We start from the raw sequence: 18,047 nt of genomic DNA on the forward strand, positions 1-18,047 counted from the left end.
TCCGTGTGCTGCTTCTGCACCCCCTCGGTTCTTCCTCTCCACCAAGACCGTCGATTCAAATGGGATCCGGTAGTGAACGTCCATAGCTAATGATGGCGTTATTAGTCCTGAGTCCTCTTCAGAGTCTTTTGTAGTCTTCCTTCAATAGAGAATCAAAGATTTTTTTTTTTTTTTGGTCTATTTAGGAAATTATAGGTAGGATTGACTTATGGGAAAGACACAGGAAAGGAGGGGTCTCCAAGTGCCTTGGAAATAATTTCTACCTCTCTAACACTTGGCATATTGCATAAGAAAGGATGCTGAACCCGCCCTTAAGTAGCACTTTCCAGTGCTAATAACTGTATAGATATGCCAAAACATGTCTGCCACAGGGTATCTTCTCCAGTAATCATCTCCAGGTCTAACGCCCCTCAGGACCGGGAACTACAAACAATTGCTACAAACAAAAAACTACAAAAACTACAAACAAAACTACAAACTACAAACAATTGCTCTCAAGACTTTCTCAAGCTTTCTGCTAGAACTCTCAGTGTGCACTTAGGAAGACAAAATGGTTTCTCGAGATCGGTGTGTACCATCCAAAACTTGAGTAAGAGACATCTGAGAGACAGGCGCACTTACTTGGCGAATGAAAGGAGAGAATTTCACCTGCTCCTTCATACATCCGCAGGCCATTCAAATGTATGAGACCGGAGAGTGGCTATAATACACATACTGCCATTCCTCCAATCACTCATCCACCTTCAGCTACGCCCCCTCTCCCGCTTATTCCGTACGACGACTAAATGGTACCAGGAAGCGTTCGTTCTAATCGTTAAATTCTCCATGCCTCATAGAACTTTTGGTTCTGGTTTCATCGTTGTTTTTCCTGCCTCGTTGTGACTATCATACCCAGCTCTGCAGATAGAAATATGCATGTAGTGTGTATTTCAACCTCTCCGTCCATCTGTTCCAGTGAGAACTTGTTTCCGACGCTGTGATTCAACTGTGGTCTTTCTGCGGCTGTATGCTGTCTGCTGGGAAGTGCTGGGACAGGTGAACTCAGGGTCCTGTGGGTTCCAGCTACTTGCTCTGAGTAGCTGCCTTCGGGAAAGTCCTGAGAGTTAGGAGCAGCCTAGAAGGATTTCCACCCTATACACCAGAGATCCTTAACTGTCATTCCCTTTTACCCACTCCCAGCTTGTTTTTAATATATTTGTATTACTGTTTTAGATTTTTATACATACTTGCAAATATTTTATTTGTTTATTTTTGGTTTTTTGAGACAGGGTCTCTCTGTAGCTTTGGAGCCTATCCTGGAACTTGTAGCTCTTGTAGACCAGGCCGGCCTCTGCCTCCCGAGTGTGTGGATTAAAAATGTGCAGGCACTACCGTCCGGCCTTGCAAAAACATTTTGATGATATTCACCCCCAACTCCTCCTCCTAACTACATCTACAAAGCTCAGAGAACATTCCAGAAGAGAAGTTAGGGAAGCCCATAAGAGCCAGAGGCCAGGGAGGACCAGGGCAAAATAGTATCTCCTGAAACACGGTGGATCCTCGGCAGTTAGGAACTCGGAGTCGTGGTTGCCTGCTCCAAACCTTCGCAAGAATAAACCAGCCAACGCTGCCGTATGGAGGGAAGACTCACTGGCTAGCCTTCTAGCTGAGGAGCTGCTGACAGTTGATAGCTTCTGCTCAGGAGGGAGAGCCAATCTTCTTGAAGAGTGTGGATGGCCCCTGGTGGGTCGATCCTGCGGCCGTGGGTGGCCTCACAGAAGCACGAGAGCTGTACCAGCTGGGCTGCTCCCTTTCTATTGCTTTACTGACTAGTGCCGCAAAGCAGCCTCCACTTTGGGGGAGACCAGGGAGCCAGCAGCCTAAGGGCGTGGAGGGGCAAGTAGCTGAGCTGGAGATGAGAAGGCAGAGGGACTGAGAAGGAAGTCCTCTGCCGTTGTTTTTAATTCCTCGCCTCGGCAGCGCTTCTGTACCCACCCAAGTGTAGAAGAGAAAACTCTTGTCACCTGGGACGTACACACCCGGGGTATGTCAAAGAATGCCTACCGTAAAGTCAGGTGATGAGGCAGAGTAAGAGAGAAGTGAACCCCCACCCCACACCCCACACCCACACACAGATTAAGTCAGTTCTTGGTCTCTGGGGACTTTGTCCTTGTTGAGTTCCTGAGACTCAAGCTTCTGAAAGACTCTGGGCAGAGACTGCAGCCTTGGAGAAATAGCAGCTGGAACGGTAGACACCCTTGACAGCGTGTCTCCCTGAGCACAACTGCTGGTCCTGCCCCAGCCTCCTTCGATCGGTAGCTCAAGGACAACAACTCGCAACTTGAGGCTGGTGAGGGTTCTGCACACAGCAAGCGCCGGTTACCTGTGTGTGACACACCCCTGCATGCTCCCCGCCCTCGGGGATTGATCCCAGAGGCCTCACTTCCTACTCCAGGCGCTGACAGCCCGCAGCTGGCGCACAGTAGTCAGGTGCACTTCCTGGGAGCCCGGACTGCGCGGGTGCCACCCAAGCTCCCAGGAAAGCGACAGCGGAGAGGGCGGGCCTGGGGCGGAGTGGGGAGTCGGGGGAGGTAATCAGCGCCCTCTGTCGCTAGGCGGCGCTGCGCCCTGCCCGCCCTGCCTGGGCCACCTGGGCCGGCCGCTGCACCTCTGTCCGGTGTGCACCGCGGCCACCACGGCTGCCAATCCCCGACCTAGCTACCGAGTGTATCATGCAGTGCCTGGGCGCCGAGTACTTGGTAAGGGCGACAATCTGGGCCCTAGGGAAACGGCCTCTGCGGGCACCTGTACAGGCAGGACGCTTCCGTCTCCCATGTCCCTTGAGGATCAAGTCCCTTCTCTGCGACACCGCTCCTTTAAGGACACCTGACCCGGAGGACCCTGTACATAAATATCGACCGAGGTCAGAAAGACACAAGGGACTAGAGGGAGAAGGGTGCCCTTACCTCCAGTTGTATTTGGCACCCAGAGGACTATACACCCACCCTGCAGGTCTCCCCAGGAGAAAGAGTCAGGTGACAAAGTTGAGTTACTTTAAGCAGCCTTTGGAAAGGTTTCGATTCGGTTGATTCCACCTGTTTCTCTTCCTTTTCTCAACTCCGCATGCTTCTGGCAGGTTTCCGCAGAGAAAACACCCGGGCAGCGCGAGTGGCGACCCCAGATTTATAGGAAATGCACAGATACGGCGTGGCTGGTCCTGTTCTTTCTCTTTTGGACTGGTTTGGTAAGTACGGCGGCCTGGCAGGCATAAGGCCCCCTTGTGTGTGTGTTCAGACGCAAATGTCTCTTAAATGTTCTCGCTGCAAGGACAAACTTGTGCCCAGAATGACCAGGAGTTAGGAAAGTCTTATTCTGGGATTTCACAAGCTCCTAAACTGTCCGAGGAGGCTGTCTTCTTGAAGTAGACAGGGATGTTTTGGGTCTCCAGTAGGAAATGAAGAATCCGTTCCCAGCGGTGTCTTTTTCTTGGTGAGGGCGAGGTGCATGCTTTCGCTCTCCCAACTCTCAGAGTGGAAGTCCTTCAACACCCACCATGTCCTGCAGTCAAATATTCCTCAATGTTTGCTGTTTTCTAACAATGGGAAAGTCAAGAAAAGTCTAGGGATGTTTTCTTTTAACTGTGTGCATACAGAGACACACACGACCACATGTACATGTTCTTGGCCTACTGTGCTCAGCAATTTGATGTAAACCATCACATCACATCCTGTCAGGCACACGTGATTGGTGGCGGACCCCGTCAGACCCTGTCACACCAATCCTGAGAGCCTCTTGGAGCTGAATCTTGAGTCTCTCAGTCTTAGAGCCTCAGTCACCTTTCTCAAAGGCTGTGCTAATGAAACATCCGTGCCAAGCCGGAGCATGCTATGCGCTGCCCAGTAAATGATTGACTCACGGTGCCCTATATTATCTACCAAATAGCAACTGGCTACTTTGAAAAGACTGTTTGAGTTCACCCTGAAATGCCACGTTTGTTCTTCCCGAGTAAAGAAGGCATTTATTCAGTTTTTAATTTTCCAACTGGTTTTGCGTAGCTCGACTTGGTTAGACACACAGTAAAAGGCTGGGCCTAGAGGTGTTGTAGCTGCTGTGTTCTTTCTGCAGCCCTTGGAACTCTCCTCGAGGAGCCTGACAAAGGCTGTGTATACCAAGTCTTCTTACCTTCCCCGTCAAGGGTTGCTGGTCTCCCCCACTTTATGTAAATATAGGGAGCAGCTGTCTCTCCGGTGTCTGCCTTTGACCTTGGGCTGTTAATGTTATTTAATGATCCTCCATGACTCTGGCTCTCAGGCGGGCAGCTGCTAGGGAGAAGATCATAGATGGCCCTTCAGAGCCTCAAGAATTATGAGCTGGCTGAGACATTGCACGCACTAAGCTGGAAACTGCAGAGAAAGTACACTCTGTTTGCAGGATAAGTCTAAGGGTTTCCGTATGCCCGGATTCTCTTTATTGCGTTTAGTCCTAAGAGTTCTTTCCTAGGTGACTGGCTGCTTCCAGCTTCTGCAAAGGTTTTAGCTACAGATACCTATTTAAAGCGGAACAAGGTGTGTGTGTGTGTGTGTGTGTGTGTGTGTGTGTGTGTGCGCGCGCGCACTGCGTGTGCACGCACACACATGCACGCGAGTGCGCACTCATGCACTCTTCCACCTCTGGGTCCCCTGATGGATATACCAGCTGACCAAGTGTAGGACAGAATCATTATTGATGTCATTGCCCTCAGCCGGGCTGGTCAAAGAAGGGGAGCGGGGGGGAGGGGTTGCCAGACTTGCCAGCAGCGCTGGTCCCCTCAGGTAGTAAGAGCACCTGTCTGTGCTTATGCTTGTCTTACGTCCACAACCAGAAAACAAGCCGGAAGCTCTGACCAAGCCTGGCCTCTACTTACCGTCCAGCGTCCTCTCCCACATCGCCCTTTCCTAGTTCCCTTTCGAGACTCCCACTTCCCAGACCCAGCTTAGAGTGACTTCATTTGAAGCCACAGCACACTAACACACACACTTCCTACACTGCTGATACTGGAGTCTGGGCTCTGAGGCCGGGAGCTCGCCAGCCTTACCTTAGCAAAGAAAGTCAGGCCACGGGAGTGGTGAAGGGGAGTGGACAGAAGATGGACATGCCAAGGCCATTTGGGCACACCGAACCACACTTCCATGTACTTCCGGGTGACCCTAACTCTTAGCAGAGGTGACCTGTACATCCCGAACACCTCACTAGGTAAACTGAGGAGGAACTTGAGAAGTAAGAAGGGACAAGGGTCTCCTCCCTCACCTGGGGTCCAGTTGGTAAGTCCTGTTCCTTTGGGGGCTGCAAAGTTATTCCCCTAAGCCTCTTTGCCCAACCCTCGTCAAGGGCAGTGCCATCAGTAATAACAATCCTGGGGGCTGAATTTTGAGGGTAGGCACCAGGTTGTGTTATCTTTGTGTCCTCTGGTAACAGTCCTGGCATCGCTGAGCACTTGAGGAATATTTAATACTATTGTTTGTTGTTGTTGTTTTGAGACAGGGTCTCACGTAGCCTGGGGTTGGCCTTGAACTCATTCTGTCACCAAGGCTGCTGGCCTTGAATTCTCCACCCTCCATCCTGCCTCCTGAGAGCTGGTGTTTCAGGCGTGCACCACCTGTTCACCTGTTATTATTTTATTTCAAAGCTGACAATGCATGCAGGGCCTCCGAAGTATGGTGGCTTTAAGACAGTGTCACTTTGGAACTTGTGGCCATCCCTTATGTTAGTGGACAGCTCCCCACAGCCTCTGGCCCTCCATAGCGTGCGAGTATCACGAACTTTTCGGTGGCTTTCTATATGTAGTAGATCAGGAAACTTACCCCCGCTCTGAGTTCGTATTGTGAGAAGAAGCCTTGGCAGCGGACAAACAGGCGCGTAAGGATGCTGCCGTGGTTTGGGCTAAAGTTTCAGATATTCCACGTTTCCTATAAAAGTGGATTTATAGAATAACAGTAACAATGACAACAATAACAATAAACAATAACAAAAAAACACCTGTTGATTGCAAGATGCCCTTGCCAAACAGAATCCTGAGATTCCTTTTTTTTTTTCTCCCAAGTTCTTTACTCGGTGAATTTTAAGCAAATAACCCAAAGACGCCTTCAGCCTTGTGAGTTGACGTGTGTTGACTGTAGAGCCTTGACAGAGTTCTCTAAAACTTTTTAAAAAGTAAGATAAAAAAAACATTTTTAAGGAAAGGCAGAATGCCTGATAGCTCAGGCGGTAAGTATTGGCATTGCAAGTTAGGGGCCCTGAATTTGATCAGATGAAGACAGACGCTTAGGGCTCACTGGCTAGCCTGCCTAACCTACTTGGTGAGTTTCAGGCCAGCGAAATTGTGTCTCAAAAGACCAAAGAGGACGCCGTTTGCAGAGCAACAGCCAAAGTTGTCCTCGGACTTCCACACATAGGCATGCATCCATGCATGGACGCCCACACATGCAAACATACCCATGCCCGCACATAGACACACGGGAAAATATTAGCACAATCTCGATGCACTTCCACAACCCAGACAGGCTGAAGGGATAAAATGGAAACTACCCCAGTCAAGTTTGGTTGAAAAAAAAAAAATCACAGGGTGATGACCTCTTGAAGAAGCCAAAGAGGAGGCGAGAGAACAAAGAGCCAAAGGGAGCGAAGTCTGTGTGCTTCAGGGTGCCCTCCCTGCTCACCGGCTACACTAGTGTTCGCCATGCTGGACCTTACCTTGGTGGATGGAATCGCTGCTAAGGGCAGTAAGGGCTGAGGAGCTATAATGGCTCCTCTTTTGTCTGCTTGGGTTTCACACCAGCATCTGCAGGGATGTGAGGGGCTGTGGCTTCCTCCCTGTGGCCAAGCAGTCATCGTGTGCCCCTGGGTTTTGCCAGGTGTTCATCATGGGCTACTCGGTGGTGGCTGGAGCAGCAGGAAGACTCCTCTTCGGCTATGACAGCTTCGGCAATGTCTGTGGCAAGAGGAACTCCCCAGTGGAAGGGGCCCCCCTCTCAGGGCAGGACATGACTCTCAAAAAGTAAGTCTTGTGAGTTAGTTAGGTCTCCTACCTAGATAGGGGCCGTGTTCCAAAACTTCGTATTCGTTTAAGAGCGTGGGCAACTTTCCCTATTTGGAAAGGAGGAGGCGTGTGCAAGTGAGGGAGCACGCAGTCGTAGTTCTGGGTTCGCTTCCAGCCTCCACTATTTCTCGGCTCTGAGACCTGGGGCAGAGTCCTCAGCCTCTCTGAGGCCAATCTTTTTACATTGGTAATGATGCCTGTCTTTCGAGGCTGTGTTAATGCTCCCCTGAGACTGCATGAACTAAAGCAGATGTTCCCTGTGCCCACGCCAAGGGCTCAGCAGCAGACAGGCAGCTATGCATTTTGCATTCTGCTTGGGGGTGGAGGAGGGCAGGTGAACCGGTGATTTCCTGGGTTGGGAAAGGAGGGGGAATGAGGAGCTTGTCTCTCGGAACAGTTTCCACGAGCTGGTGACGGGAACGGTTGCACAGACCCATCTGTATGCTTCGTTCCCCCAACTGTGTGTTGGAAATGATCAAGGAGGCAAACTGGATGGATAGTTTAACACAATTTTAGATTTTTAAACAAAATAAAATCTTTGGGTGTTGTTCACGCATGAAATCTGCCCCACTGTTTCTCTGGTACGATCTTCCTTTCACCCACAGTCAGTGGAGGGAGAGTGACTTCAAGAACACTTTGCTAGGCGCTCCCCTCCCAGTCAGACCCCAGGAGCTCTTCCCCTGCGTTCCTGAGACTTTAGCCACCTATATCAGCCTTGGTTTGCAGGGCGGGGGCAGCAAGCTACCACTGACTGCACATGACCCACTGATGGCCACAGCCAGCTCTGGGCCCAGAAGCTGAAGGTCCCCTGGCTCTCCTGGCCCTTGTGCCCCTTTAATTCCCCAGCCTCAGCTCCTTCCTTCCCACCCGTCACTTCCCTGAGCTCCGCTCTTCTCTGAAACATTTGACCACTTTAGAGTGGTTTCCGTTAAGTCGCTTTTGTGTCCTTTTCTAACACACCGTGAGCAGTTTGGCCTCCCTTCTCTTCCTCAGTGACATCTCAGGTGACTCTTGCTATCTCCCCGCTTCTCAGATGCAGAGCCTAGAGAAGGAGAGGTTTGTCCCGCTTGGGTATGGTTCACAAGATGCCTCCAGTTGGTGTGATAATATTCAGTTATTCGGGAGCATTTGGCTACAAAAGTTTGCCTTGGCTGTTCCCCCTTGCGATGGTACAGGCTTCGTTTTCAAAGCCCACCGTTAAACCGATGGGTCTCCATGGTCTGAGACAGGCTATGTTTCCTCCATCTGTAGACACGTGTTCTTCATGAATGCCTGTGACCTGGAAGTCAAAGACCGGTGGCTTGGTCCCACAGCCCTCTGTGTGTCCAGCTGTCCTGAGAAGCAGCTGGACACCCTGGAAGAGCTCCAGCTCTTTGCCGACATCAATGGTAGGTGCTGAGGGCCCACTCTATCACCCTGTGTAGCTGTAGGGTCCTGTAGGGTCCCAGATAGAAAGTGTAATTGACCCTTAAGCAACCTGTAGGGTCCCAGATAGATAGTGTTTACCTCAGTTTACCCTGAAGCTACTTTCTCTGAAAAGGTAGGAATTAGGCCCCTCTCAGGCGCCTCTCATGTGGAAAGGACTAGGAGTATTTCTTCAGGAACTCGTTCAATGTCTCCTGAGGCTTTCTGCACTTATTTGAACCCCCTGGGTGTGGTCACTGCCCATGGCAGTATAAAGTCAACCTTAGAGACTTAGAAGTGGGCAGTAGACACAGGGCCCTGAGGTTCTTGTTCAAATCACCCACGTGGAAGTTTTTTGATGAAGCTGTCAGAGTCGTTGAGGGCTTTCACTGACAGAAGGAGTGAGAACTTGAACTAAAACCACTTGGGCCAGACAGTTCATAGTTAACATTAATTTTAAAAGGAAGCAAAAAAGCAAACAAACAAAACTGAGGCAACTTGATTGTGAATTTTATCTGCCTGAAAAATGGACTGTGAGATCTTAAAAAAATTTTTCAAAGCTGGCTTAAAAATCTCAACCTCCTCCAATAAATCATCTTCAAATAACCTTCGAATCATTTCAATGCCAAACCTATGATTTAGAGTATTGAATTTGGGGTTTGGAGGGAAAGAGACCCCCGAGACCACCTCAGATAGCACACCTGTTCTTTCCGAGTGCTGGCCACCTGTTTTCCCAGTCTGGGTAGTGCGTTTCAATTCCTTCCTGATTTGGTAAAGTGGCCATGGCTTCTTTTCTGGCTTCCCAAGGAAGATGGATGCAAAGCAATAGCCTAGTGTATGTGTGTTCTGATTTCAGGGTCTTTCCTGTGTGTCTATAGCTTGAACTCCTTCAACTATACTCAGAGTCCAAACGCAGATACACTGTGTCCCAGGCTCCCTGTTCCTCCAAGGTAAGGGCTTATGTACAAAAGGCATTTAGGATTTGGTAATGTCTGTTCCTCCTCTAAACACTATTAAAAATATAAGGGAGATGCAAGGTGTGGCTCATAATCAGGAACAGACAAAGAAAGACTATGTAATATATATACATAATAGATAATGGCTAAAAAGGGGGGAAATCAGCAGACAATAAGAGTACATGTGGTCTTCACACACTAGTGCTGGACTGGAGAGGTGGCTCACCTGAAGGCACTTGTCCCAAAGCCTGGTGACCTGAGTCTCATGCCCAGGACCTGCATGATGTGAGGAGAGACCCCACTCCTGAAAATCATCCCCCAACCTCTCTCTATATATAAACATACCATGGTGCATGGGCATACATATTACACACGATAAAATGTAATAATTCTTTAGAGACCGCGAAAACAAATGTGTACATTGTTATAATATATGTGTTCATATTATAATATAAATGATATTATGCATTATTACCAAACGAATGGTTTTTGTGAAGGGGCTAGTGCGCATCTTTCCTTTCCCAGTTCTTTGTTATCATTAAGGAGAACCATCAACATTCACTTTTTCGTTATAACGAAAATTGTTAGTCTTTATTGTTCAAGACTATGCCATAAGAAATAGCCCTGGGGGTTTGGTGAAATGGCTCAGAGGTTAAGGGCACTTGTTCCTCTTGCAGAGAACCTGGATTCTATTCCCAGAATTCACATGGTGTCTCTCTGTAATTCCAGTCCCAGGATATCCAACATGCCCTTCTGGCCTGGACTGACACCAGGCACACATGTGGTGTACACACACACATACATGCATGCATGCATACATGCAGGCAAAACACTCAGAAAATTCAGTGTGTTCAGGTTAAATTTATCAGAATTTTAAGGTTTAAAGAGCTGATTATGTATTTTTAAAAGCAAGAAATAGTCCTGGAAGGAGAAGGTCAAGCAGGCTCCATGCTTGTCTTTCAGTGAACACATAAGCACGGGTCCTTCTGTACATCCTGGGGGGCTCCTCTTGCTCGCCAGGGTCTTACTCACCCCCAGAATGCTGCAGTACTTACTGAACCGTAAGGAAGCAGGGCTGGTGAGAGTGGCTCCCATCTGCCCCTGGGAAAGGCTGAGGCCGTGGGCAGGGTGCTCTGGTGTGCTTGAGAAAGCTTGTTGAGTTTGCACTGCCATTCTTTTGGAAAACATAAATGTGTTGACAGTGAATAAGTACTCCTGAAAAAAGTCCCTGAGGAACAACAATTTAAGTAAAACAAGACATTGCCTTGACCAACTCATACAGTGCTGATGCAACTTTGGCTTGGGGCCCACAAAATCAAGTATACTCTGTCACAGCCTGGCACACACAGATACCTTCATATGTTGGTGTGTAAAACAAATAGAAAGGTCACAGAAAGACCTCCTCTTATTGCATATGAGTCGTGGGATTGTTTCTATTCCAGAGAAGGTTTTTAAAATGCGTATATTTGTATGGACAGCCAGTAAACATTCCAGCACGCAGAGGCGAGGGACTCCAAAGCTCCCACTCCTAGCTGGGGAGGGATTGACAGCTGACAGTTTCTGGAGGGGGGAGAGGCGGTTTGCTTTAAGGGTGTGGCTCCCGGCAGATAGAGTACACACTTCAGAGGTGGTCCCTCCTCTAGAAATATGTAGTCAGTATAAATTGTGCTCAACGGATTTAAAAAAAAGAAATACAAACTTAAGTATCGAGGTGGGGAATGAATCTGGGATTGGGGGAGGAGTTGAGGTGAATAAGACCAAAATACATTGTATGAAATCCTCACAGAATTAATAAAAATATTGTATTAAGAATAATCACTGCCGGGTCGTGGTGGCAGATATTTTTAATCCCAGCATTTGGGAGGCAGAGGCAAATAGATCTAGATCTCTGAATTCAAGGCCAGCCTGGTCTACAGAGCAAGTTTCAGGACAGGCAGGGTTACACAGAGAAAGCCTGTCTTGGGAGAAAAGACAATCAGCAAATCCTCTAACAGGTTGTGAAAACAATTTGAAAAACACCAACCTTGCAAGTCCTAAAGGCGACAAGCGGGATGGAATGCATAGGGGTTAGAATGGAGTCCACCATTGGAGTATTCTTTCCTAAATTTTGCAGAGGAGCTTGTGTAATCCACTTTCCCACGGTATCTTATTTTTTTTATTATGGTTATTGTTGCTTATCTTGATAAAACGTAGCTGAACCAGAAAAAAACAACTAGAACATTTTAGTGGGCTGAACTAAAATTATGTAATGCTTGGACAAAAAGATATTGGTGTTAGGAGCAATGTGAGTATACCTGCATAAAGAATCGGAAGAAGTGTGTATGTGTGTGTGTGTGTGTGCGTGTGCGCATCATGCATGACATGTGTGTGCATGTGTGCATGAAGTGTGTGTGTGTGCATCATGTGTGATGTATTTTGCATGCGTGCGTGAAGTGTGTGTGTGTGTGTGTGCGTGTGTGTGTGCATGCATGCATGTGCATGTGAGCATGGGGAGGCCAGAGCACACCCTCAGGGGTCATACTCTGAAACACCATCCACCTCTTAGAGACAGGGGCTTGTTGGCCTGGAGCTCACCAGCTAGGCACTGTCTCCGTCTTTCTCATACTGGGATTACAAGTGTGTACCAAAACACCCAGCATTTTTGCACAAATATCGGGGAACCCAGCCCTCTTACTTATAAGGCAAGCTCTTTCCTACAGACTAAGCCGCTTTTTCCTGAGAATGAAATTTGTTAAGGCTATCATTTAAACAGAGTCCAATCTGCCATCCTCTTTTTTTAGCTGAGACGGCAGCCATGACTCCATGGGAAACTTGCATGATGCTACCAAACAATTGTGGAGCTCTCCCTCCTGCTTGGTTCCTTTTTCTAAGCTCCTGAGAAGTACTAGCCCACCGGGGCCTCACAGAGTGTCTGTGCTGTAGATATTATTTTATAGATGAGAAGACTGACCAGAGAAAGGTTGAGCCCATACAATGAGCAGGGAGAAAAACAGGCATTCGAAACCAAGCAGCATTCATATTGGGTTCCATAACTCAGAATATGCAGTCAAGACTAGACTGGACAACCTGTGAATGCTTCCTTAGGCTCACAGAAAGCTAGGAAGGGAAAATATGCCACATCCCATGTCCTGGTGTCACCACCTCTTCTGCCTCTGAAGCCAGCCCCAGCCTTTCCACCCTCAAGTGCAGACCTTGCCAGTACCAACTTTCTGAGTGCAGATAGAAGTACTGATTGATTAGCCTTTTTTTGGACAAAGCGAAGGAGACAGAAATAGGCTTGAGGGCACTGTTTCCTTTTCCTGCACAAGCAAGCGTTTGTTTAAGGTGGAAATTATCATATTTATCGTGGAAGAGCTGTGCCAAGCCTTAAAAGCTGCAAAACATGAGAAGTGTGGCTATAGAGCCAAAGACCATTCTCGAAACACTTCTTCTGACTACATCAATTGTTGCTCCTGCTTGTGTCGAGCGTGTAAGGTGTAGCACACCCTTTTAAAGCAGTGGCTGAATTTCAAGAAGGCATAGGCACCTGTGCATGAGCTTTGACAGGCAAGGAAAAGATACCATGGAAGAAAACAAGCAGAAGAAGAACAACCTTTTTCCCTTTGGTGCTTGACATACTACTTTATTTTGAGTCTCCTGTGCATTTGAAATTGAGAAGGTTTGAAGTTCTCTCCCCCACACTCTCGCCTCCCACTCAATTATTTTCTGGCCTCCTGCTTGACACTGTATTGTTCGCTTGGGTGAAATCCGCATGCAGATGTCCATACATCTAGCTGGGCGGCCCTCCAGACTACTTCCTGCAAGTTGGAGTGGTTTCGCTAGTGGCGATGAAAGGCAGCCGTGTGGAAGAAACCTCAGGCTGTGAGCTAATGCATCTCCAGCCAAGTCAGTGATGGGCGTTTTCAGTGGACGGCTAGGCAGCCGGTCTGCGCTTGGGGAGTTAGTATTGGCAAGGTCTGCACTTGAGGGTGGAAAGACTGAGGCTGGCTTCAGAGGTAGAAGAGGTGGTGACCTCAGGACATATGATATGGCATATTTTCCCTTCCTAGCTCAGTGTGAGACTAAGTAGGTCACTCATAAGAGATTCAAACTGTACACGTTTCTCTGTGTCTCTTTCAGGGCAAAATGAAGCTTTCCTGTCATTCTTTGTCAGCACAGGATTAGGGAATCACATACACACTCTCACACACACATACTCACACACACATTCACGCACACACACACTCACATAGTCACACACACACATACTCTCACACACACGTTAGCAAAGCTTCATGTATAAAATTAAGGTCTGATGAAGAATAATGTTTAGATCAGAAGAATAAAATAGCATTAAGTCTGTGTTTGTTCTTTGGTTTTTGAAACCCCCATGAAACTTCAGAATATATTTGCTTTTAAAACACTTCCAATTTGTTGGCGTTGTGAAACTATTCAGGGTCAGAAAAGCAAAAGAAATTAGAGGTTTAGAAATCGGAAATCAGGAGATAATTGCCGGTCTGCAGAGGGTGTGATTACAGACCCGGGAAGCTCGGATAGCGAACTGGAAAGTCCCTGCGTACAATAAAGAAACTCCTGTAGGTGACGTGAGATCAGCTGGTATACCGAAATCTGCACATTTGTGATTTAAAAAAAAGAAAGAAAGAAAAATGCTTCTTTACTACAGCAGGAACAACAATCACATCCAAAGACACCAAAATGCCTAGAAATCAATTTACCAAGAAATATATGAAACCATAGGAGAGAGACATCAGTGCCATTTTTGATACAATGAAAAAAGCAAAAACAAATAAAAAGGTGCTCTATATTAATCATACAATTCATCATGAAAGACTTTATTCCTCTCTTTCAGTTCATTCATTTATCGTTATGGCATAGGAAGTTCCAGAACAGTAAGGTCTACACACAGAGACCCTGTCTCAATTTTTTTTTAAAAAAAAAAAAAAAGTCTTTTGGATTCTAATAGCAAACAGTTCAACAGTTGTCAAAGTCCATCTTTACCAGAACTTTTAAAAAGAAAGAAGCTTAGACATAAACTTGACAGACAAATCCTTGACCTTCGCTGAACATTTTAAGATCTTGCTTGGAGAAATGAAAGAGCCTGTGTACACGGTTAAACACGCTCTGTTCACACAATAAATAGCGTTAGAATGTCATCTCTCTTAACATTGTTTTATATGTCCAGCACATTCCAATACAAGTTTTATAGAAACTGATAAGATTATTCTAAAAACCTAGAGAAGATAAAGTTATCGGTGCTATAGTTTATGGAGTCATATTGTGAAATGCCTTCCATGGGCTCATGTGTGATGCACTTGCCCTCAGGCAACAGGGCTGTTTGGGAGGTTATGGGAGCTTCAGCAGGTGGGACCTAGCCAGAGGAAGTGGGTCAACCAGACGTGGCATCTTACAGGGTCTCTTACCTCTGCTCCCCTCCTGCCTCCTGCTTGCTGCATCCTCTTCTCTCCTCGCTGATTCTTGTCCATCACAAGGTGAAGAATATCCTCCACCACAAATACATGGGGCCAAGAAAACATGTACTGAACCCCCCGAGATCTTGAGTCAGAATAAAACATTCTTCCCTTGAGTGGTGTATATGTGTTTAGTGTTCTGGATGAGTGCAGATGCAGTCATAGGAAATGACAGGGCTGAGGGGAGGACTCGGTGGATAAAATGCTTGCTGCACAAGCATGAAGATGAGTTGGAATCTTAAGAATCTATGCACATTTGGATGCAGTAGAGCATCCATCTGTGACTCTAGTGCTTCTCTGAGGAGGTGGAGGTAGAGACAGGAGAATCCCCAGTAGGTTTTGATCAGATAACTTGGTGAATAAAACAGAAAACATCTAAGAGACCATGTTTAAGACAAGGGGGAAGGCAGGGATCAGAGCCTAAGGCTGTCCCCTAGCCTCTACACATCCCATGCATGTATACACACACACACACACACACACACACACACACACACTAAAGTTTTTAGAGAATAAACATTTTTAAATACATGAACAAATGGACTGAGATGTGTTTCAACTTTAGGGATTAAAACAAAAAAGGCAGCCACATTTAGCTGATCCCCACTTTCAAGTAGTAACAAAAGGACAAACAGCTCAGTAGAATCACGAAAAAGACACAAGCAGACATTTTCTCTAATGGGACAACACCCTTACTAGAAGAGTTACTCATTTGGAAAGCAAAATTAAGAACTGCTGAGGACATGAAATCAGAACATTCATAATATATATCTACTCACATACACACATAAACATATATACACATATGTGTGTGTTCAGGAAGAGTGTGAATGGTGAGGCCAGTCTCCAGGAAAAATAAGTTAGCTTCTTATATATAAGCATATACATACTGTATAAGCCATAACTAAAATTCCACATTTAAGTCATTACCCAAGAGAATGAAAATTATACATACCAAAAGTATAAGATATGCATGTAAATGTTTATATCATCCTTATGTTTGGCATTTAGAAACAGCTCAAATGGCAATCATCAGGAAGACAGAAGGGCAAGTTTTATGTCCATTGAGTGTGTAGTGCTAGACACAAAGGGTTAATATGTTGACCTGTACAACACCAGAGTGGAAGGAGTGGGACACAAAGGTGCATGTCCCATGGTTCCAGGATCAAACCCTTGTAGTAGCTGTAGAAATCAGATCGTTTGAGCTAAGAATGCAGCTTAGTTGGTAGAGTACTTGCTTAGCAAGCATAAAGCCCTGGGTTCAAATCCCCAGCACTGTATGAACACAGCAGGATGTGTGTGACGAACCCAGCAGAAGAATCAGGAGCTCAAAATCACCCTTGCCTGCATAGTGAGTTTGACAACAGCCTCCCAATATAAACAACCGAAAATGACCAGTCAGATCTGCAGGAGAATAAGGGGACTTACTGCAGCTATAAAAATGTTCCATGTCCTAATCAATCCCTGGTAGTTCATGCCTGTCATCCCAGGCCCTGGAAGATGCAGGCACAAATATTCCATGTTTAAGGCCAGCATTGGTTACATAATGAGATAATGAGACAGGGTGGCAGGTTAGTGTGTTGGGGGCAGTGTTCCTATCATATCTTGAAAGGGGCAGGTGTTATGTGAATGTATGTATTTGCCAAAAGTCTGATTGCATGTTTAAAATCTGAGCATTATGCGGTAACATACATATTTTACAACAATAAACACAGAAGATCCCAGGGGCTGAAGAGATGACTCAGAGGTTAAAAATGTATATTGCTCTTGCAAAGGACCTGAGTTCAGTCCCCAGGACCCACATTAAGTGGCACACAACTGATTATAATAACTCCAGTTCCAGGGACTCTGATGTCTGGCTTCCCCAGGCACCTGTACTCACCTGCACACATACACATAAATAAAACCAAAGAAATTCTAAAAAAGAAATAGGAAATCCCTCATTCTGATATGTGCAGAGCTGTAAGGTACATTACTAACCTTATTAAATAAACAACCAATAGCTCAGGATGTAGTGTACTGCCTCTTGTTTAAAAGGGGGAAATGTGATGTGATTTATGTGTTTTCAGTTAGATAATGCACAAACCTATACTCCTGTGTATGTCATTTCATAACCATTACATCATACAAACAGAACATAAGACATAGCCAGAAAGAACTTGGGTACCCCCCCTCCATTTCTTTAAATTTATTCAGTGAAACTGGTCCGTCTCTCCACCCCTTGCTCTCAAATTAAACACAGGCAGGTCAGGAGTCTTCTCTTGTTACTTCTAGGTACTGAGTGTCCTGTGTCCCCCACTCTGGCTGGTCATTTGGGAGGTCCTCTTCAGTGCTGAGTGGGGCAGCTTGCAGCCTCATTCTGCTGAGGTCCCCACTGCCTTCCATGTGGCTGCCTTAGATAAACATGCATAACTGGGTGCATAATTGGGTCAGGGGCAGATGCTATCACACGTATGTGGAGGTCTGGGACAGCATCCTGATTGAACTCAGGTCTTCAGGCTTCAGAAGCAGGTGCCTTTACCTGCTGGTCCATCTCGTTAGTCGTAAAACCATTTTTATAAATGCTGAGCTTCTGGTTTGGGGACGTGGAAATTTTGAATCTAAATATTTTTACAGACGAATAATTGATCTTTTTACCATTGGTTCTACCTTTTGTTTCCAGCAAGCCCTTCCCCCTGTTTAACCGGTGCATCCCTCAGACCCCCGAGTGCTATTCCTTATATGCATCAGTCTTGATAAACGATGCTGACGCTCTCCATCGAATTCTAAGTGGAATAATGGCGGGAAGAGACACCATCCTCGGCCTGTGTGTCTTCACATTCGGTAATTCTCCGTTCATCTTATTTAGTAACTGTATACGGAATGCCGAATTTTCTAGCACTCCAGTACATTGTGTAGTGAGAACCAGCGTCTTCGACTTAAATCTTGAGCTTATATTTGTTCGGAGGTTCAAGTGTGGATGGGGGCAGTAGGAAGGAAGAGTAGTTGGCTGCCAGCTAGGAAGCTGCCCTGCCTAGGACTGAGTTAATATATTGGCTCCTGCCTTTTGTTAGCTGCATAGGAGATAGGCAAATACAACATGGCCACTTTCTGCATTGGCCATGTAAAGTACAAGCATCAGTGGCACCAAACACCAGTTCTGTTGGCCAGTGTACCTTCCACTTG

General features: G+C 46.6%; 1 protein-coding gene across 2 annotated transcripts in view; it reads left to right on the plus strand.

The window, feature by feature from the left end:
- Positions 1–2,580: 2,580 nt before the first annotated feature.
- The window catches only part of Slc44a3 (solute carrier family 44 member 3), a 70,181-nt gene continuing 54,714 nt past the window's right edge, over positions 2,581–18,047 (plus strand). For both annotated transcript variants that reach the window (XM_048456661.3, XM_048456662.3), the window contains exons 1-6: positions 2,581–2,738; positions 3,116–3,223; positions 6,870–7,012; positions 8,306–8,442; positions 9,315–9,408; positions 17,545–17,705. In XM_048456661.3, the coding sequence (XP_048312618.3) occupies positions 2,712–2,738; positions 3,116–3,223; positions 6,870–7,012; positions 8,306–8,442; positions 9,315–9,408; positions 17,545–17,705 (670 nt within the window). In that variant the 5' untranslated portion in view covers positions 2,581–2,711. The remainder of the gene's footprint in view (positions 2,739–3,115; positions 3,224–6,869; positions 7,013–8,305; positions 8,443–9,314; positions 9,409–17,544; positions 17,706–18,047) is intronic.

This window comes from Myodes glareolus, chromosome 17, assembly GCF_982192425.1.
Source record: "Myodes glareolus chromosome 17, mMyoGla1.1, whole genome shotgun sequence".
In the NCBI taxonomy this organism is placed as follows: Eukaryota; Metazoa; Chordata; class Mammalia; order Rodentia; family Cricetidae; genus Myodes; species Myodes glareolus.